The following is a 17,509-nucleotide window of genomic DNA, read 5'->3' as shown; positions in this document are numbered from 1 at the left end:
CCCAAAGGACGGTAGGTCAATTTTTAGCTTGAAGACATCTTCTCTATCATAATCCCCTCCATATCCGACTATCAAATTCTCATCCCCTACTTATAGGTCCCTCCCACCATAATGTCCTCCTCCATACCCACCTCCATCAATATCATTTACAATATCCACATTCCTAGCATTCAAATGCATAGGACCAACAACATCCATATCATTCACAACACTCATATTCCTAGCATTCATACGTCTATGATTCACAACATCAATATCATTACGAATGCCCATGTTTCTAGCAATCTTATGGGGTTCAAAATCATCAAAGGCATCCCTGTCACTATCGCTATCGGCATTCCGAATAATAACTTGGTTTGGATGTTTACCTCTTCAGCCCTAGGACCCATTGGTTGTTGCATTGCATTCCTCATAGGTGGTGGTGATTGTGGTTGGGGTTGAGGCCGATTAAGTTCGTCTTGCCTCCGGTGAGGATCTCCGGTGGGTCGTGTTTGGTTAGTTCGAATCTATAGAGTAAGTCTCTCAAGCCGCTTCATGCTTTTCTTCTATGTCTTGAATCCTCTCATTCATTGTCTTCATATTTGCTTCTAGTGCTTCGAATCTTTGTTCATTGGTTCCCATAACTTCGTTTCGAGGACATGTTTGGACCATTACCCAAAAGAAGTCTCCATGAAGGAAAACGACTCGGCTCTGATACCAACTGATGTGGATAAAATCGAAAATGGGGGTTTTGATCTTAAACCCACAAAGAGAAGTATTTTTTCAAGCTTAACTTAATGGAAGAAGATTCCAAGATTAAGAAGCTCTCAACAATGAAGACTAATAGAAATTCATATTGATAAAAAGTTACTCTCCTTTCAAAAAGAAAGGCTTAAATACCTCACCCTAAAGATGTGAATATACCTATCTAGCCCCACTAAAGTAATAAGGTAAAAAGAAAGAATAAGTGGCATGTTGGTAATTAAACCATCATGGCAAAACAATAATTACAGAAATGAAATCAGAAATTAACAGCCAAAAGAAAATGGTCATATTGGCCAATAAGTCAAGTGACACGACATGTCACCTATTTGGACACGGTGGGTCAAGACTGGCACACTGTGTTAAATGTCCAAACTTCAAACAGAAACATTAGAGATCTCAACACGACATGTCACCAACTTAACACGGCGTGTCAGTTAAGTTTCAACAATTCTTATGCTTGCTTAGGGCGCGTCGCTGGCTTCGGAGCAATTAGTAACTTCGTTTGGACCCGTACTGGAGATGCCCTCATCACTTTGCCCAATATTTACAAGCATTAGTCCAAAAATTTTGATTTTTTGGCAGCATTATTAATGACAAATAAAACGAGTTTTTTGCCTATAAATATAACTATATAAAAACAAAAATGACTTAACTCGACTTTAAAAAGGCATTTTTGTGATTTTTCATTTTCCATAAGTTACATGTTGAAGATTATTACTTTTATTTATTCAATTTAGTTGGTTTTTACCTCTCTTTAAAATAAGTACTTATATGATGCTTATAAACTAATTATATGAACAATAATATAACAGAGTTTGGAAGAAAATAAGAGTAGAAGTCCCTTAAAAATGAAATATTTACAAATGAGACATAAATCTAATTGTACTAATAAACTCCCCAATTGAACAGCTACATCACGTGTAGTTGTCAATATTAATCCATGCAATTATAGATAAATCCATTTAATACCAGTTTTCTAATTGTTAGTATATAATTGGGAATGAAAAATGATTTATACCTCCATTTAGAAAAATTTCCAACTAAACAATAAACCCAATTTTTCAGTTCTCAGAAAACAACGATTGTGTTCAACTGGAGTAGCAGAGAGCATTATCAAGTGCACTTGTGGAGAAAAGATCAAGATGCTATACCTTCAATAAAGGACGACCCGGTGCACTTCGCGTCCCCACTAAGTGAGGGTCCGAGGAAGGTCTCATCACAAGGGTGTATTAGGAGCAAGCCCTCCCCTACCAATTTTTTTGGCAAGAGGCCGCTTCTAAGACTCAAAACAGTGACCTCTCGGTCACACGACAACAACGTTTACCGTTGCACCAAGGCTCGCCTTCTGCCCTCTACTATGTACCTTCAATATGATCACAAAATACTATGCTTTATAAAGCTCAAGGAAGAATTAATGCAGACAAATAAATATCTGAGGGAACTTGAGGAGAAAAAGCAAAGCTCATATATATTAGAACACATTTAAGGTACAGTCCACCAAGGGGGGAGAAACTAAAACTAAGCCCCTAGACAACTATTAGAAGAACATGGCATTGTAAAAGAAAATTATAACTTTTCTGCACAACTCTCCAACATTAGTATGACCTAAAGATGAATCAATCAACAATGCAAAACGAGTCTGTCATTTAAACGGAGTCTGATCCTGACCATCATCACACCATGATATTATGATGAACTTAGGGGTCAAGCAGGATCCAGGAAACCGTACAATACTCCCAATGTATTCCTAAATTAGCACCTAAATAATCTACACCCCTGCCAATGGATTTACAGACACTACTGCCAGCAGCAAAAGCTTCATGCCATGCAACACACCCTCGTTATCTACCAGGTTCAACACCAACGAAAATTTGAGAGTAGACAAAAAGAATGCTCTATCTGTTTTTAACCCATTGACTTCTAGGTAATTGAATCAAGATGGCAACAGCAACTCTTGGTCCAAAATTCACGAAAATTAGCTTCCCGCACCATAAATGGCCTTCTACGAATCCAACATCTCATCCTGGATCTCGTTGGGGGAAATAAGCCCTGGTACAGAAAGCATTCTTAGTCTCTCTCTATCTTGCTGAGCAGCAGCTTCTTCAGCATAAAGATCTTTATTGTCCTGCAAACAGAAGAAAGAGTCGCATGTTGCCTCTCGTTTAACTTTAGAACCATATCGCAGAAAATGCCATGCAGAAGTCAGCAAACAATATGAGACTCTTTAGTGTTACCTGGGCCGAAAATTCTTTTGATTGCACAAGAAAGTCCCTAATGTGATTCTTGAATGCAGAGAGCTCATTTCTCGATTCAAATAGCCCATTAACAAATTGGGTAACCTAAACAAATATCATATCAGTGACATCCAACAAAGCACAGTGAAAGAAAGAAAGAAAGATAATTTATTATTTCACCTCCGCTTCACACATGTTGGGGAATGATGACCCCAACAGTTTAATGGTATATTCCCGGACAAACATTACATTGTTGGGGTACGAATAAGTAACTGTTGCTGCATCCCATAAAGGTTCTGTCAAAGCACCACTCTCAACCTGAAAATGCACATCTATATTAAATTACAAATGCTCCTTCTGAAGCTCATCAATGATAAACAGTGCACATACCAAAGAGAACAAGTGTTGTAACACTAGGACATGCAATTTGAAGCCAGGTTTGTGAAATGTGTCGGTCAAGACAGCAAATATTTCCTGCTCAATTGTCAAAAAGTACGTCCTGTAGAACTGGTTACAGAATTCTGAAGCCTGGTAGATTAAGAAGACAAATTAGCACTACATATGAAGATACTTTATAAGATAGAAAGAAGTGAAGAATTGATCACAAGTCACACCTGAAAGTTTTTTAGCATTTCCACCAGAAGGTTCAGCCCAGTTTCGGCAATATTCCTTTCCGTATGCCGGAATGCCCATATGATTGAATCCATTACAAGTTTTAGTTGCTGACGTACAGGGGAATGAGAATATAATTAGTCTAAAATATGTAAAAATAAATAAAACACCATCTAATAAAACAGAAGTGTATCACACAACTAAAGAGATTTACAATGTTGCCCGGGGATTTCAACTTACAAAAGAATATATTGCTATCTCAGATTCTGAATTTAAAAATAAAACAAAACCTCAAGGGCCCCATCAGACTCCAGACCCCGCAATAAATATATAAATAACTAGTAGCTTGTAGCAAACATCTAATCTGAAAATTGCAATGGTCATATAAAACAGAAAATTTCAACCAAAAGCTCTAGAATAGCTCCAATTTCAAGTCTTCGCAAAACAGCATTCTTTAAATATTTCAACTTTAAGATGCAATAGCAAATGACTCTATAAGGAGAAAGAGTACTCTTATCATGAACTACTGTATTTTAAGTAAGTTTGAAAAAAGCAGTGCTACACTTCATAAAAATGAACTAACAAATTCAAAAACCAACCTGACTTGACAATCGAATCAAAGCAGGAAAACAATGTGTAGCAATTGCCCGAAGTAATGAAAAGAATTTGAGACGATGCTCCGGATAGTCTTCAAAATTTTTGGTTATCATCTGCATGGTGTATAAACCAGACATATCAGCCACACACACACACACACACACACAAAAAAAAAAAATCTCTGAAAATTCAACTCAGATATCAGCCATCAGTTTTGCATAGTCGTTAAAGGCGCTAGGCGGTCCTGGAGCCTAGGTGCAAGGCTCAAGCACGCGCCTGATGAACAGAAGGCGCAGAAAATGAAAAAGATAAAAAAAAAAGATACAAAATCTAACTATCAATATCTGATACTAATGCCACTAATACTCGACTAGTAGTGAAGGCACAAGTTATGATGAACTAAAAAAAGGACTTGTAACCAAACAAACAAGACAAAACCACATAAAAACATGTCAAAAACACCGAGTTCAGTGTTTACAGAAGAGACTGAAATACTAGAACTGCAGCAGACCTCTGCTGGTTTCTTGTGTCACTGCAGGAGCTCCTCTCTTTTATGTGTCTTTACTTTTCTTCCCTCCCTTCTATTTTTAGTTCTCTTCTTATTCTTTTTTATTACTTAGAACAATGGTTTAGATTTAAGTTTACTGAACAGGATAAGTGGTGGAGATTAATCAACCTTTTAGTTTAATGAGAGCAGTAAAAAAAAATTAAAAACCTAATCTCTAATCAAAAAGCAGAAGAGGTGCGCCTGTGAAGCCCACATGACCTTATCATGCGCAGGACCTTGAGCCTCACATGAGACGCACCTTTAACAACTATGCAGTTTTGCATAACAATTCTAAGAAGTTGACAGGACCAATCAATTGACAGCCATGAATAACATGCAATTCACATGGATAAGCTAGTTCCAGAAAACATCACATTTCAGAGAGAGCAATCCATTGATTATAAGCAACAGTTTCTATGTGATACCTATTTCCCCTTAGACTAATGTTTAGTCATTCAAACAAGTAAATGGTTCGCATAGTTTTAATTGTGGATCTGACTTCAAAATAGATAGATTGACATTGATGATACACCAGGATACTCTCTCATAATCACATGTACATTTGATAGAAAGAAATCTATGGTCTGATACAATGTCCACTATCAAGCAAGATACAAGAATACATTAAACTTGTATCTGCAGTGACCAGTTCATCATTTGTTTTTGAAAAAATCAATTTATGAAAATATATTTAACAATTCTTGCCAATAGCAAAGCGCAATACAAGAGTTCTGATACAGGACCAACAAAGTAAATGGAATTGTCTGCATAGATGTTAACGAAAATTTACAGCCTGAAAGCCTGAATGGTTACCTCAAGTGTACACTGGAAAACTGCTTCAAATATGCGTGAAACATCATCAATCATCGCAGCTTTGTACCTTAAAGGACAAGAGGAATACCAAGGGAAAAATTACTAATATCAATAATAAGAATTAAGCGGGGACGCGTAGTGCACTGGGCCGCGCTTTTTATCAATAATAAGAATACATAATTACCAATTTAATAGGCAACAACCCACTATTAATAAAGCTAACTTCACTCTGGCTACAACAATCATGCCGTGCAGATATATATATAACATCATGGAAATGAGGCTTTGGGACACAAATAGGGGAGGAACATATAATAGACCTATTCCAGTGTCATGATTAACTACAACCTTCATATCTATACTAATGGTACCATCAGCATCAAAGCAACCTCCAAAAAAAAATTGATTGAAATGCAGTTTTTGCCCGTTGAGTTCACTAAATGAGACCAGCAGGTCTTGAACTCACAGTAAAGATACACACAGAACCCATATGAATCCTAAATCCACCAGGTAACAAAAACATGGGATAAAATCTTTAGCTCAAGCATCACAAATCTTACCCAGCAATATATTCTATTAGCTTCACCCCGATAGTTCAGAACAACATTGAGTTAAACAAGCATAAAATATAGCAACTCTCACAGGTATAAGTATTCAAATTGATTATAGGTCATGAAGTACCCTTCTATTCTATTATCAATAGTACATACTATGTTGTATGGAAATGGACACCAGGAAACGGTAGTGACAGAGAGTTTCCATGCAACATACATACTTGAGGAGGGGGGGGATGCATAATCATAGATAGATTAGATAACACACTTGTTAATAATTGTTGCAAAAAGTGAGAGAACTTCTGATTCTCTTGCATCGGGCAAATTTCTAGCATAGTCACCAAGAACAGGATCCATCATAGGGGGCACAAACTGCTTCCCAATCTGTGGCTGGTCTTCAGCCTTGTCCAAAAATGTCTCAATGAGCTTAAGTGTCTCTCTCTTGACAGATCTGTTCACAAAATGGTATTAAATGCTGCTAAAAGTTCATGGTTTTTTTGCAAAAAGCAAATAAAAATCATAAAACTTAGCATTATCCAACCTTAAAAGCTTCACATAGGATGTTCTAGATGCAAAAGGCCCTCCTTCTGCGATGCTACTTGATATAAGCTCACTGTACATTCTGTCAAACCATTGAAATCATAGATGACATAGATAGTCAACTGTAAGCAATTAAAAATTTCTCAAAGCATGACAAGATCAAAACAACTCCTACCAGATTAAAATGTTCACAAATAATTCCAAAGGCATACCTATACACATTAAGCATGTCCAAGAAGATCAAAGAAATCTGGGACAGGAAGTAAGTTCCCAAAGCAGTAGCCGCACTTGTATTTGTCTGCAAATAGGAAAAGGCAATAAAACTGATGAAAATGCAAGACCACTAGTACCACCTCACATAACGCAGTAGAGGTTTCAACACCCAAAATTGGACTGTGTAAACAAAATCTATAAATCAAAGGCATACACATTATGAACTGAGTTACAAATTCTTTTATACTACAAAAAAAATACTTAATACAAGTGGCACCAGGCAAATGACATGCTGAGTTTATTGTTTACCGTTTCAGTTTAAAGAACATCCAGTTCAAGATTTCTTTTGGAAATCGGATAGCAAAATCCTAGCACTGAATTAGGCATACCTGCAATATATTGAGAACAGTTCTGATCACCTCTTGATCTTTAAGAAAATCAACACTATGGCGAGCCTGCCCAATTATTTCAGCCCATTTCTGCACAAGTAGTCAGTTATCAAAAGCCAGAGAACAACATAGAATGAAGATGGTTGCCCCTCATTCTTGCAAATGCAGTTAAATCATAGCTTTCAATTATTAGATTACCAAATAAAATCTTTAAGATTCAGATGAGCTATAACAGAGGAAGAGAAGCTCGTTGGCTTCAAATAGAAAATGTACCTGGTTCGGAAGATCCATCAATCTCTGCAAGTACTCATCTCTCTTCTGAGGATCTGACTCTGCTTGAATCATGTGTCCCACCTGATTAAAAAATGCAAAAGGCAGATGTAACAAAGTTACAAACAAGTTTGCAGACTTCATAAATTTTCCCTCAGTCACACAGCTTACGGATTCATAAAATGTATGGATCTGATGAGGCTCAAGATCAGCAACAGTTGTAGGAAGGCCTGTTAGAAGTTCAGACACAAATGGTTCACTTTCTCCAACCTGGAAAAAAGATCAACAAATTATGAATTGCCTATATGTACTTAATAATTAGGAACAAATTTTCCAAACACACAAGCTTCAAAAGCAAAAAGGCACTAACTTTACCTGTAGAATAACAAACTTCCGTTTGCATTTCTGAACAATTTTCAAGAACGTGTCGCAGGCCATATCCTGAAGGAGGCCAAGATGTAAGTCATGGTGAACATAAAAAGAGATTCAAAAAGAGACCCAATGTATCCAGTAGGCTAGTTAGAAATCATTAAGATGCAATATAGTAATAAAGGGTCCCCAATTGGGCTGGAAAATGCGTTGAGGCAGGCCAACGATAGGCCCTAAAGTCTGCAAAGTACATACCAGATGTAACCAAAGGAACAGAGCAGAAAATGCCAGAAAGGGTAGTTAGTAATGCCTCGGTAGAATAAGAAGAGGAAGAGCTGGAGGGAATCCGCGATTTTTTTTAGAAAAAAATATACATAGTAGTTAGTTAGAAGAGAGAAAAAGGTTGGTCATTTTGTAACTGCAGTAGCAGTTGGTCTGCTCTTATGACTTAGGGAGGGAATTCGTCATTCCAGTGGAGACTGCTCTAGTCTGTTTCTATTCTGCTCTTGTTTGTTTTCTAGAGCTCTACTGGACTCCATCAGTAAATTTCTATTTCCAATTGTTGTCAGTGTTATTTAGTGCATTTCTTATTATTTAGCAACAAATATATCATCTCAAAGACGGAAAAATATAGTTAGTTGATAAAGCAATAAAAAGAAGATTAAAAACCTGAACTCCAGGATGTGTTTCATGCATGAACTCAAACAACTTATTGACAACAGTTTTCAAGAACTTCCAATGAGCTCTAAGAAATCGCGGATACTGCCCAACAACATACCTGCAGATGGAATGTTAAAGGTAGAAAAGCTTAGCCCTCTAAAGTTACATTCCTATCAATCTTTTAGCATCCAATGAAATTTGATTATTGTGTGTTCTTCCAATCAAAATATGCATTAGTGTTCAATAGAAGATGCAAGACATATCTTACATGATATTACTTGCAATAACGGCTTTGTTATCTTTTCCTTTAGTGATTTCACACAAATTCAACAAATCCCGAATAACCATCACCAGAAATCTGTTCTCCTGCCAAATAGCCCAGATGGAGAATGTCAAGGCATACCAAAAAAGGCATAGTGATTGTTACAATTCTATCCAAGTCCACAACATCAACAGATGAACAAAATATATGATTTAAGAACCATGCTATGACGTCCCGAAATACATCAAGTCAAACGACTGCCAATTAGTGGAATCATGAAGGTGAAGAAAGAAGTAAAAATACATCATACCTGTTCTTCCATCATAGAACCAGAAATAGACCCTATTGCCCAGCATAGGGTATTTAAATTGTTCCAACTCCAATCCTCACCACTCAGTTGTTTACTTAATTTCTTCAACATCTGCATTGTACAATAAAAAAACAAGAACATTAAGGAATTTAATAGAACAACAGAGAGTCCTCTTCCTTTCAATATTCAAATATGTTGCTTCAATTATTAATGTCATTATTGATCTTTTGGGGGAGCTTCCCAAGTAAATGCTTACCAATAATGTTAACAACCAAAAGGCAAACTTGAAGAAAATCTAGAAAACTGAAGGAAAAGCTAAACTAAAAAAGATTTCTATTGTTATTTGCAAGTTTCTGCAATTGGCATTCATGTAAGTGGATATGGCTAAAGGTCTCTCCGCAAGCAGTATACTTCTAACGAAATCATTAACTTCTAAATATGCCACAAATTCTTACCTGCTTTTCGGTATCCTCATGGTCAAGATGAGACAAGTAGATCAACGTTTCCCTCATGATCTGTGTGAGAGAATTTTGATTAGCCATTACAACTCACAACATAACATTCCTGGAGGCTCAGAGACAAATTAGTCCCAATGGAAAAACACAACAAGATTTATTTCTAAACTAGTACAACATACTGTTATTCACAATAGTACAAATTTGGTGTTCATGCATGGTTCGACATATTAACCTGGCCTAGGGAAGTATAGGACAACAAAAATAACAAACAATTCACACTCCAGCTTTAGAAATTAAATAATCAAGCACTCTGTAGCTAGATACCAACTCTAATGTGTTACTTCTATCTTGGGCACTGCAAACTATTGTTCTCACGGGCAGGTACGGGGCTGGGTTGGATTGGATTTAATTTATTCTTCAGTTGAGAGAGAACATTCCCAAATGTAACAAACAATTCACACTCAAGATTGAGAAAATAAAAAAAAAATGAATACATCAAGCATTGTGTAGCTAGATAACTCTAACATGTCACTTCTATCTTGGGCTCTTCAAACTATAGTTCTCCGGGCAGGTAGAGTGCTAGGGTGGATTCAGGTATGGGGCTGGGGAGGATTGAACTTAATTTACTTTCCAGTTGAGAAAGAACATTCCAAAATGTAACAAACAATTCACTCGAGCTTGAAAAAATAAATAAATAAATCAAGCATCGTGTGGCAAGATATTAACCCTAATGTGTTACAGTTATCTTGGGGCCTTCAAACTCTAGTTCTCGGTGGCAGGTAGAGGGGGATGGGGCGGATTGGACTTAAATCTTACTTTCCAATTGAGAGAGAAAGTTCCCAAATGATTTCTCAATGTTTCTTACAGTAAGAACAGAAGCATATCTCAGATTCAAAATTAAGTTTCAACCTATAAAGTTGTGTATATGTAACCTGAATTTTCTTACCTTGTATTGAACAAGAACATCATTGTCCTTCATGGTTTCCCGAACTATGTTTCCATTTTCATCTTCAACTATCAAGACCTCCTCAGGTTTAGCCATACGACAAATCATAAGCAATCTCAACTTTGACATTGGACTAGAATAAAGTTGTCGCCTATGCATTATTTGTGAGCCAATTCCATCTACCATACCATGAAGCAAAGGCATCTGCTTCAATACATAGACACAACCTGAGGTAAGTGACCCTGATAAATAGAAGGCCAATACTACAGAACAAGAAAAGGTTACAAATTCACAACCGAAGGCATTCATATATCCATATGAATTCATGGATATATGCAAATTGGAAATTAAAATTGAGTTTCAATAAAGAAGGAAATAGGTGTTCAATACATAGACACAACCTGAGCAAGTGACCTTGATAAATAGAAGGCTCTACAGAACAAGAAAAGGTTACAAACTCACAACCAAAGGCATTAATATATACATATGAATTCATGCATATATGCAAATTGGAAATCAAAGTTGAGTTTCAATAAAGAAGGAAATAGGGTGTTGCCTTTTTTATTGAGATAGTGTCCAAGCAAGACCTCTAACAAACAAAAACAGGGAGTCAACTGTAGTCTGAAGATAAGTATCACTCATACTTTCAGCCTCACATCTAACCAAAAATTTGCCCAAAAACAACATTACAATTTGATCTTAGCAGCTTCTGAAACTGTCTTGGACTAGCAACCTGACATTTAGCCACATTTATCATCAAAAAGTCTTTCACTTACAACCCCCTTTAAATTAAGGCACAACATTCCTCAAAAAGCATTTTACTATCTAAATTGGAATTCAATTCATCAACCTTGAAAAATTATATATTTTAGCACAAAAAATCACTTCAGAAAAAAAGTGAAAAAATGACCAAGCCGTGTGCATGCTTTAGGCTCGGGCAACCAAAATCAGCCAAAAAAAATAGAAGATAGATCAAAACCAAAGAATGTTACTTCTAAACCATTACAAGACACTCACAAATTGTAGATTACCTGCAACCCCATCATACTAACAGTCACTGCAGGATTGTCCAAATTATGATGTGCCTCAAAAAGCTCCAGAACCAAGGCATTCCAATAGTCCAAACAAACCTGCAAAAAATTTGAAACAGCAAGGAGCAGCTACAGCATAAGATTATTAAACTTAATACCAGAATGAAATATTTGGGCAGAGGGAGAAAATGCCATACCTTAAAAACCTCTGTGTCATCAACATATGAAATACTAATTAGGTATTCCAGACCCATCATTAATGAAGATACGTTCTCTGGTGCCGTTTCGAGCACTCGAATATGATACTGAAAACAAGGAAACTTTCATCAGTGATTTTTTCAAAAAGATAAAAAGAATAATAAAGGTGTAACTTAGTTGCCAATAATTCATGAAATTGGAACCTACATGTGAGTAAAAAGTTATGCCAAAATTCAATTATTTACGTTGAGCTAATAAAGATTCCAATGTATTGCAAGCCAGATGCATAGACAGGAACTTACCTGTCTACATCCACTCATAAATACAATGGTATGGAGAAAGAGTTATTAGCACATATGTCTAAGCCCTGGACAGAAAACATGCCCAACTTGTGGAAGTATTACCACGAAAACTCTTAAATGTTGCATTGATGCATCACTTAAACCAAATGAGTCTTCTATTCAGAAGGTAACTTCTATAGTTACAAAATTTATAAAATGAAGGTATGGTAACTCGCCCATAATTGAAGTATTAGAGACTAAACATAGAGTTAGAATAGAAGTTAAATCACATAAAGTAGAAATTAATTAGCTAATCATTCTATACCACTGATACAGAAAAGATTTGAACTCAATTCGACTAAATCCCTGTCCTGGACTGGTTCGGGGAGATAAATTAACCTTTTCCCATATCATTGTCCAATATAACTTATATTTATCATGAGTTCGACTTAAGTGATGAGCAGTCTGCAGTCCATTTAAGGTTTTACTTCAACCAGATGTAGAAAAACAAATTCATTATCATACTGGAATTCTACTTTTTTGGCAATACATGGAAAAATGCATATTACTGGAATACACAAGGTGTGATGTGATAAACATGATTCTGATCCTATTAATGGTTTTAAAAGAAATAATCAGCTTAGAACCTTACCTTGTAAAATGAAGTGAAAAACATCGCCAAATTCTGAATAAAAGCCTGAAAAGGAAAAAGACAGAATAATAGGGTCATCATTGTACGTCAAGCCTTCAAGTAATAGAAACGCATGTGATGGGAACACTGACTTGTTCTTCACTAGATCCATGTGCATAAGCCTCTGGGATGTTTGTGGTTGGTGGGAGAATGGCCTAAAATATATTGTCCATACAAGGGAATAAGTAATTCCTTCAGATCAATAATATTGACAATCATAATCATATGTGAAATGTAGACAGACCATTTCTGATCTAAAATACCCACTCTACCTGTAATTGTACCATGAAGAAATTATACATCTTAACATACTGCACATCATAGAAGTCCCCAAAATTGAGTGTTGCAACCTGTAAACATCAGATCAGAAAATAATAAGAGTCAATAGTTCATCAGAACAGAAAATATACCCATCTATCATAGTAGTAAAATGTACCTCAGTCAAACATTGGAGTGTTAGATTCCGATATGATGGTATAGGGAAAAACTTCAGCAGTGTTTCCAGCTGTATGGCATGGCAGACAAGGCATGCGTGTTACATATATCAGGAAAACTTCCTTCAACATTCAAAACAAAAGTTTTGCGAACTCAAAGCTTTTGTTATATTCCTATAATTTGAGAAAATAAACATACCAATGGGGATTCAAAAATATAGCCCAGTGGAATCCAGGAGAGAAATGCATGCAAGGTGGACAGTGTTGCTCGAATGAGCTCAGTTCTTTGGGAGGCTGATAGTACATATAAGCATAACTCATGAATGAGTTGAAATTCACTGTAAACAAATAAACACAATCCTTATTAAAATAGAATACACATACAAATAATGTAATAGAAGGGGTTTGAAATGATTTAAAAACAAGACCACTTTCTCACTTTGTTCAACCTGAATCTGAAACTGTCATTTAAATAGTTAAAAAAAGCAAGGATGAAAGTTCCTAAAATTTCAAGAAAGGCCCCCACATACAACCAGGAACTTTTTTATCATACATCACCATGTTTCCGAAGCAGCACAAGCATAAACGATAAAATTGAACAACAAATAATTGACAACAAATTATTTCCTCTCAACAAATACAATGAAACAAATTCAGGAAGTCCATTACATTCCTACATGTCAGCTACACACCAATCTCTGAGACTTTAGAAACATATTATACCTAACAAGTAGCTAGGAAGAAGTTACCTGTTTAGTGATTGTTTAAGCTCTTTAATTTTCTGTTGAGTCATTTCCCCACGTGAGAAGTCAAAAACTTCTTCACTCAGAAGCTGCCATATAACAGCTTATGCTATTCATTATTAAAAAAAAAATATATAAATTCTTTTTGAGGGGGCGATGGGCAGAAAACTTACTTTCAAAATAGCCATGCAATTTTCACAAACAGTTTCACTAGTTTTTGCTGCAGCAACAAGATCAGGAATAAATCTTCTCCATCTAGCTGGCCATTCATGTTTCAATATCTGTATAACCAGGCGTAACAATTCAACATACAATTTTGACTATATAATATTTTCAGAAAATAAAGACAAGTTCGTAGCAGGAAAATAGATTAACAGAATCCAAATAGAAAACTAAACGAAGATTTCTCAGTTGAACATATTTAGAATAGTAAAATAATAATAAAAAAAGGTAAAAGCAAATTAGATGTATTTCAGCTGGCATCTAGGTAACATGAGGACAAGTGTTATAAATCCCATTGGCAACAAAATTAACATCTTCCCACAAACATTATTTTGATGAGCAACACTAGTACCTGAACCAATATTACATTGAGCTTGTTGACATACAGCCTTTCCAATCGAAAAGAAGCCTCATTCTTGGAAAGCTACACAAGAGTGAATTGAGAAGAAATATCAATAATTGCCCGTAAAGTTCAAGAGAACAAATAAGCAAAGCAGTCAAACTTTCTTGAAACTACAACTTTTGAAAATAAATACCTGTACAATGACCTCAGAAATGTAATTTTTCATTCCATCACGTTGACCAACAGGCAATGCATTCCATCTATATTTTATAACCCCTTCAAGAACCTGCACAAGGGAACAGAAATGAATAATATTAACACATGTTCACCAATTATGAAATTTGCTATTCATCAACCATTTAAATTCATAAAAGTAAATACCGACATGGAACTTAAAGTAATGGGGACTTTCTAAAAGAATGTGTTCTGAGGTAGGAGTAAAAAAAAATACAGAAGTCTAAATTAACACAAGCATGCCAAAACTGGCAACCATATAAATTGGTATTCATTTTAAAGATACTGAAACAGAAGAAGTATGCATTCAGCTTACAGTCGCACAAGGACAAAAGAAATTAGATTTCACCATGGACTGGATTATTAACTAGGTTGATTTGACTGGATTATTAACTAGGTTGATTTGACTGTATCATCCATAACTTAGTGATGTCAACCCAATAGGATAATCCCATGGGCCACACCACTTCGGCTTCATTACCTCATGCTTTGGTGCACCTGGATTCTTCTCTTAATAAAATACCAAAAGCCACCCTACAGTTAGAATAATGTTTTTAGACTATCTACCATGGATGAATTCTTGATTGCCAAAACCAGGAATTATATATTACAGCAGCAACAAAGAGCATCACAAGATGTTCACAGATAAGTCGATAGCAATCATACTTGATTATCACAAGACCAAACCATCAATGCATGGGATTTAGCCTAGATTTCGGGTTTCCCAAAGATATCATTGACAAGTACATCACACATTTTATTGAATTTTGATACATCAACAAGAATTTCCAATTCTAAAACATTCATGTAACTGAAACAACTAATTCAAATTCTAATGCAGCAGCATAATGGAACTGACCTGCAAGGCAAAGAACTTGGTGTTTAGGTTCTCTGTGTGCTGTAAAATGTGTACAACTTGAAGCCACATATCTAGATTGCTTTGCAACTCCTGCAATATTCTGTCTGCAGCAGCTCTCTGTTGCCAGTAAAGAGTAACGAAAAGATAAGGAAGATTTTACAACTTTGGCACATAGATGGTGTACAATGCCACATATTCAAGCTTTCAGTAGTAATAGTTCTATGCAGGGGGAACATGAAAGTACTAAGCAAATTGGAACTGCACTACAAATTTTTCAAATAAATTGGCATAAGAATATTAGATGCTTTTAACATGCAGAATCAGAATTTCAGATTTAGCAAAACAGTAAGATAAGCTAAGTAGTTGCATCAAATCCTTGAGCAAAAAAATAAGTTAATAGCTGCCTATATTATGTATCTTTGACGTCAAACTATGGGAGAAAAACAAATTGGCAGAATAATCCTCTAGACAAGCATCAAAGTAGCTAAATAGCAAATGAGCAGCTCAATTTATAAATACATTCCTTGCACTTATCTGGCAACCAAAAAGACATAGCTGAATCAAAGTATAATTAAAAAATCTGAAAAGCTTTGAACCCTAAGATCGTTTCTTATACCTATGTCCACGCACTAATTTAGTAGCAAACAACAAGAGAGACAAAATTGCAAACGCCCAGACGGAACTAAGTGCAAAAAACGACATACATATAAACGCTTTTCGGTGAACAGTGAATATAATGGTGAAATATTATCTATCATGCTTTATATATATATAGCAACCAAAAAGACACAGCTGAATCAAAGTATAATTAAAAAATCTGAAAAGCTTTGAACCGTAACGCAATAATTTAGTAGCAAACAACAAGAGAGACAAACTGCAAACGCCCAGACAGAACTGAGTGCAAAAGAGGACATACATATAAACACTTTAGTTTTCGGTGACCAGTGAATATAATGGTATATCTATCATGCTTTATATATATATATATATATATATATATATATATATATAGCAACCAACAAGACACAGCTGAATAAAAGTATAATTAAAAAATCTGAAAAGCTTTGAACCCTAAGACCGTTTCTTATACCTATGTCCACGCACTAATTTAGTAGCAAACGACATACATAAATAACAACCCTAACATTGAGAATCACCAGTTTTACATTATTAGACACCACTGCCGTGGGAACCAAATGGTACAGGTAGGAAAACAATAACAAATTCATTCACAAAGCAAAACACTCCGAGACAGGTATCTCAAACATTTGAAACAACTTTGAAGTGTGGGAAGTTTAATTTTGCGTCATTGTGTCCCTCACTTGTGGAAGGAACAGAGAAAGCAAAAGCTCACCTCTTCCTTAGATCCGGTGCCATAGAAGGCAGCAACAGTAGCATCAAGTAAAGGAACGTCAATCGGCTGACTTAAATCCCTAAGCTTCTCGGCAGCCATAGCCAACGACGCCATTAAATCAAACAACAAACACAGTATCTCTACAACCACTAATAAACCCTAGCACAATAATAGTAACCAAACCCTAAGAGAAGCGGAAAATATGGAAAGAAGGAAAGAATTGAGAAAAACGAAAATTCTAGAGAGAGAGAGACGGAGAGAGAGGGGGAAGTAAGGGTTTATGTTATTGTAGAAAAGTAACAGTCAAGGGAGATGGAGAGAGAAAGCCGTGTGTTTTGTCTATATATATTAGGGGAAAGACTGCTTGAAATATAAGCAGAGAGAGTGAGAGAAATATGGACTTTTAAATTTTGGTTTTATAATAATAATAAAATTTAGTACCGAACCATTCTATAATTCTCGTAGAAGTTAGAGCAAAGGAAACGTAAAATATAAATTAAGACATGTTTGGCTCAGCCATTCTTCCATTTATTTACAGGAGACGTTTAACGATTTTCATACTAAACTAGTTGTAAACAGGGGTAGCAATAGGATATAAATT

At 35.7% G+C, this 17,509-nt stretch overlaps 1 protein-coding gene across 2 annotated transcripts; it reads right to left on the bottom strand.

The window, feature by feature from the left end:
- Nucleotides 1-2,186: 2,186 nt before the first annotated feature.
- LOC136207203 (protein EXPORTIN 1A) lies at nucleotides 2,187-17,259 on the bottom strand. Of its 2 annotated transcripts, none has more exons than XM_065998512.1 (32): nucleotides 16,909-17,259; nucleotides 15,555-15,671; nucleotides 14,655-14,747; nucleotides 14,471-14,542; nucleotides 14,070-14,177; nucleotides 13,903-13,985; nucleotides 13,353-13,491; nucleotides 13,156-13,224; nucleotides 12,992-13,069; nucleotides 12,812-12,874; nucleotides 12,681-12,725; nucleotides 11,747-11,854; nucleotides 11,550-11,648; nucleotides 10,519-10,725; nucleotides 9,570-9,629; nucleotides 9,115-9,225; nucleotides 8,811-8,908; nucleotides 8,552-8,660; nucleotides 7,889-7,954; nucleotides 7,685-7,783; nucleotides 7,517-7,597; nucleotides 7,244-7,333; nucleotides 6,854-6,939; nucleotides 6,643-6,723; nucleotides 6,370-6,552; nucleotides 5,548-5,614; nucleotides 4,190-4,300; nucleotides 3,593-3,700; nucleotides 3,369-3,506; nucleotides 3,159-3,296; nucleotides 2,979-3,083; nucleotides 2,187-2,869 (listed from the first exon to the last, which is right to left on the bottom strand). In XM_065998512.1, exons 1-32 carry the CDS (start codon nucleotides 17,020-17,022, stop codon nucleotides 2,747-2,749), a joined length of 3,249 nt encoding a protein of 1,082 aa, XP_065854584.1. In that variant the 5' UTR covers nucleotides 17,023-17,259; the 3' UTR covers nucleotides 2,187-2,746. The 2 variants fall into 2 exon arrangements, with proteins under 2 accessions (XP_065854584.1, XP_065854585.1); XM_065998513.1 differs by having other exon boundaries at nucleotides 10,519-10,722; nucleotides 16,909-17,258.
- Nucleotides 17,260-17,509: the final 250 nt, after the last annotated feature.

Source organism: Euphorbia lathyris, chromosome 9, assembly GCF_963576675.1.
Source record: "Euphorbia lathyris chromosome 9, ddEupLath1.1, whole genome shotgun sequence".
NCBI classification, from domain to species: Eukaryota; Viridiplantae; Streptophyta; class Magnoliopsida; order Malpighiales; family Euphorbiaceae; genus Euphorbia; species Euphorbia lathyris.
Note: the sequence above shows the minus strand (reverse complement) of the source record. Positions and strands in the feature narration are given on the sequence as shown.

Bases quoted from the DNA above. Each gene is read 5' to 3' on its own strand.
- LOC136207203 (XM_065998512.1), bottom strand. From the start codon at position 17,022: ATGGCGTCGTTGGCTATGGCTGCCGAGAAGCTTAGGGATTTAAGTCAG. The intron at 6,940-7,243 runs GTATGCCTAATT...TCCTATTTGCAG, and splicing joins CTGTTCTCAATATATTGCAG to ACAAATACAAGTGCGGCTAC. The intron at 2,870-2,978 runs GTAACACTAAAG...TTCTGTTTGCAG, and splicing joins CAAAAGAATTTTCGGCCCAG to GACAATAAAGATCTTTATGC.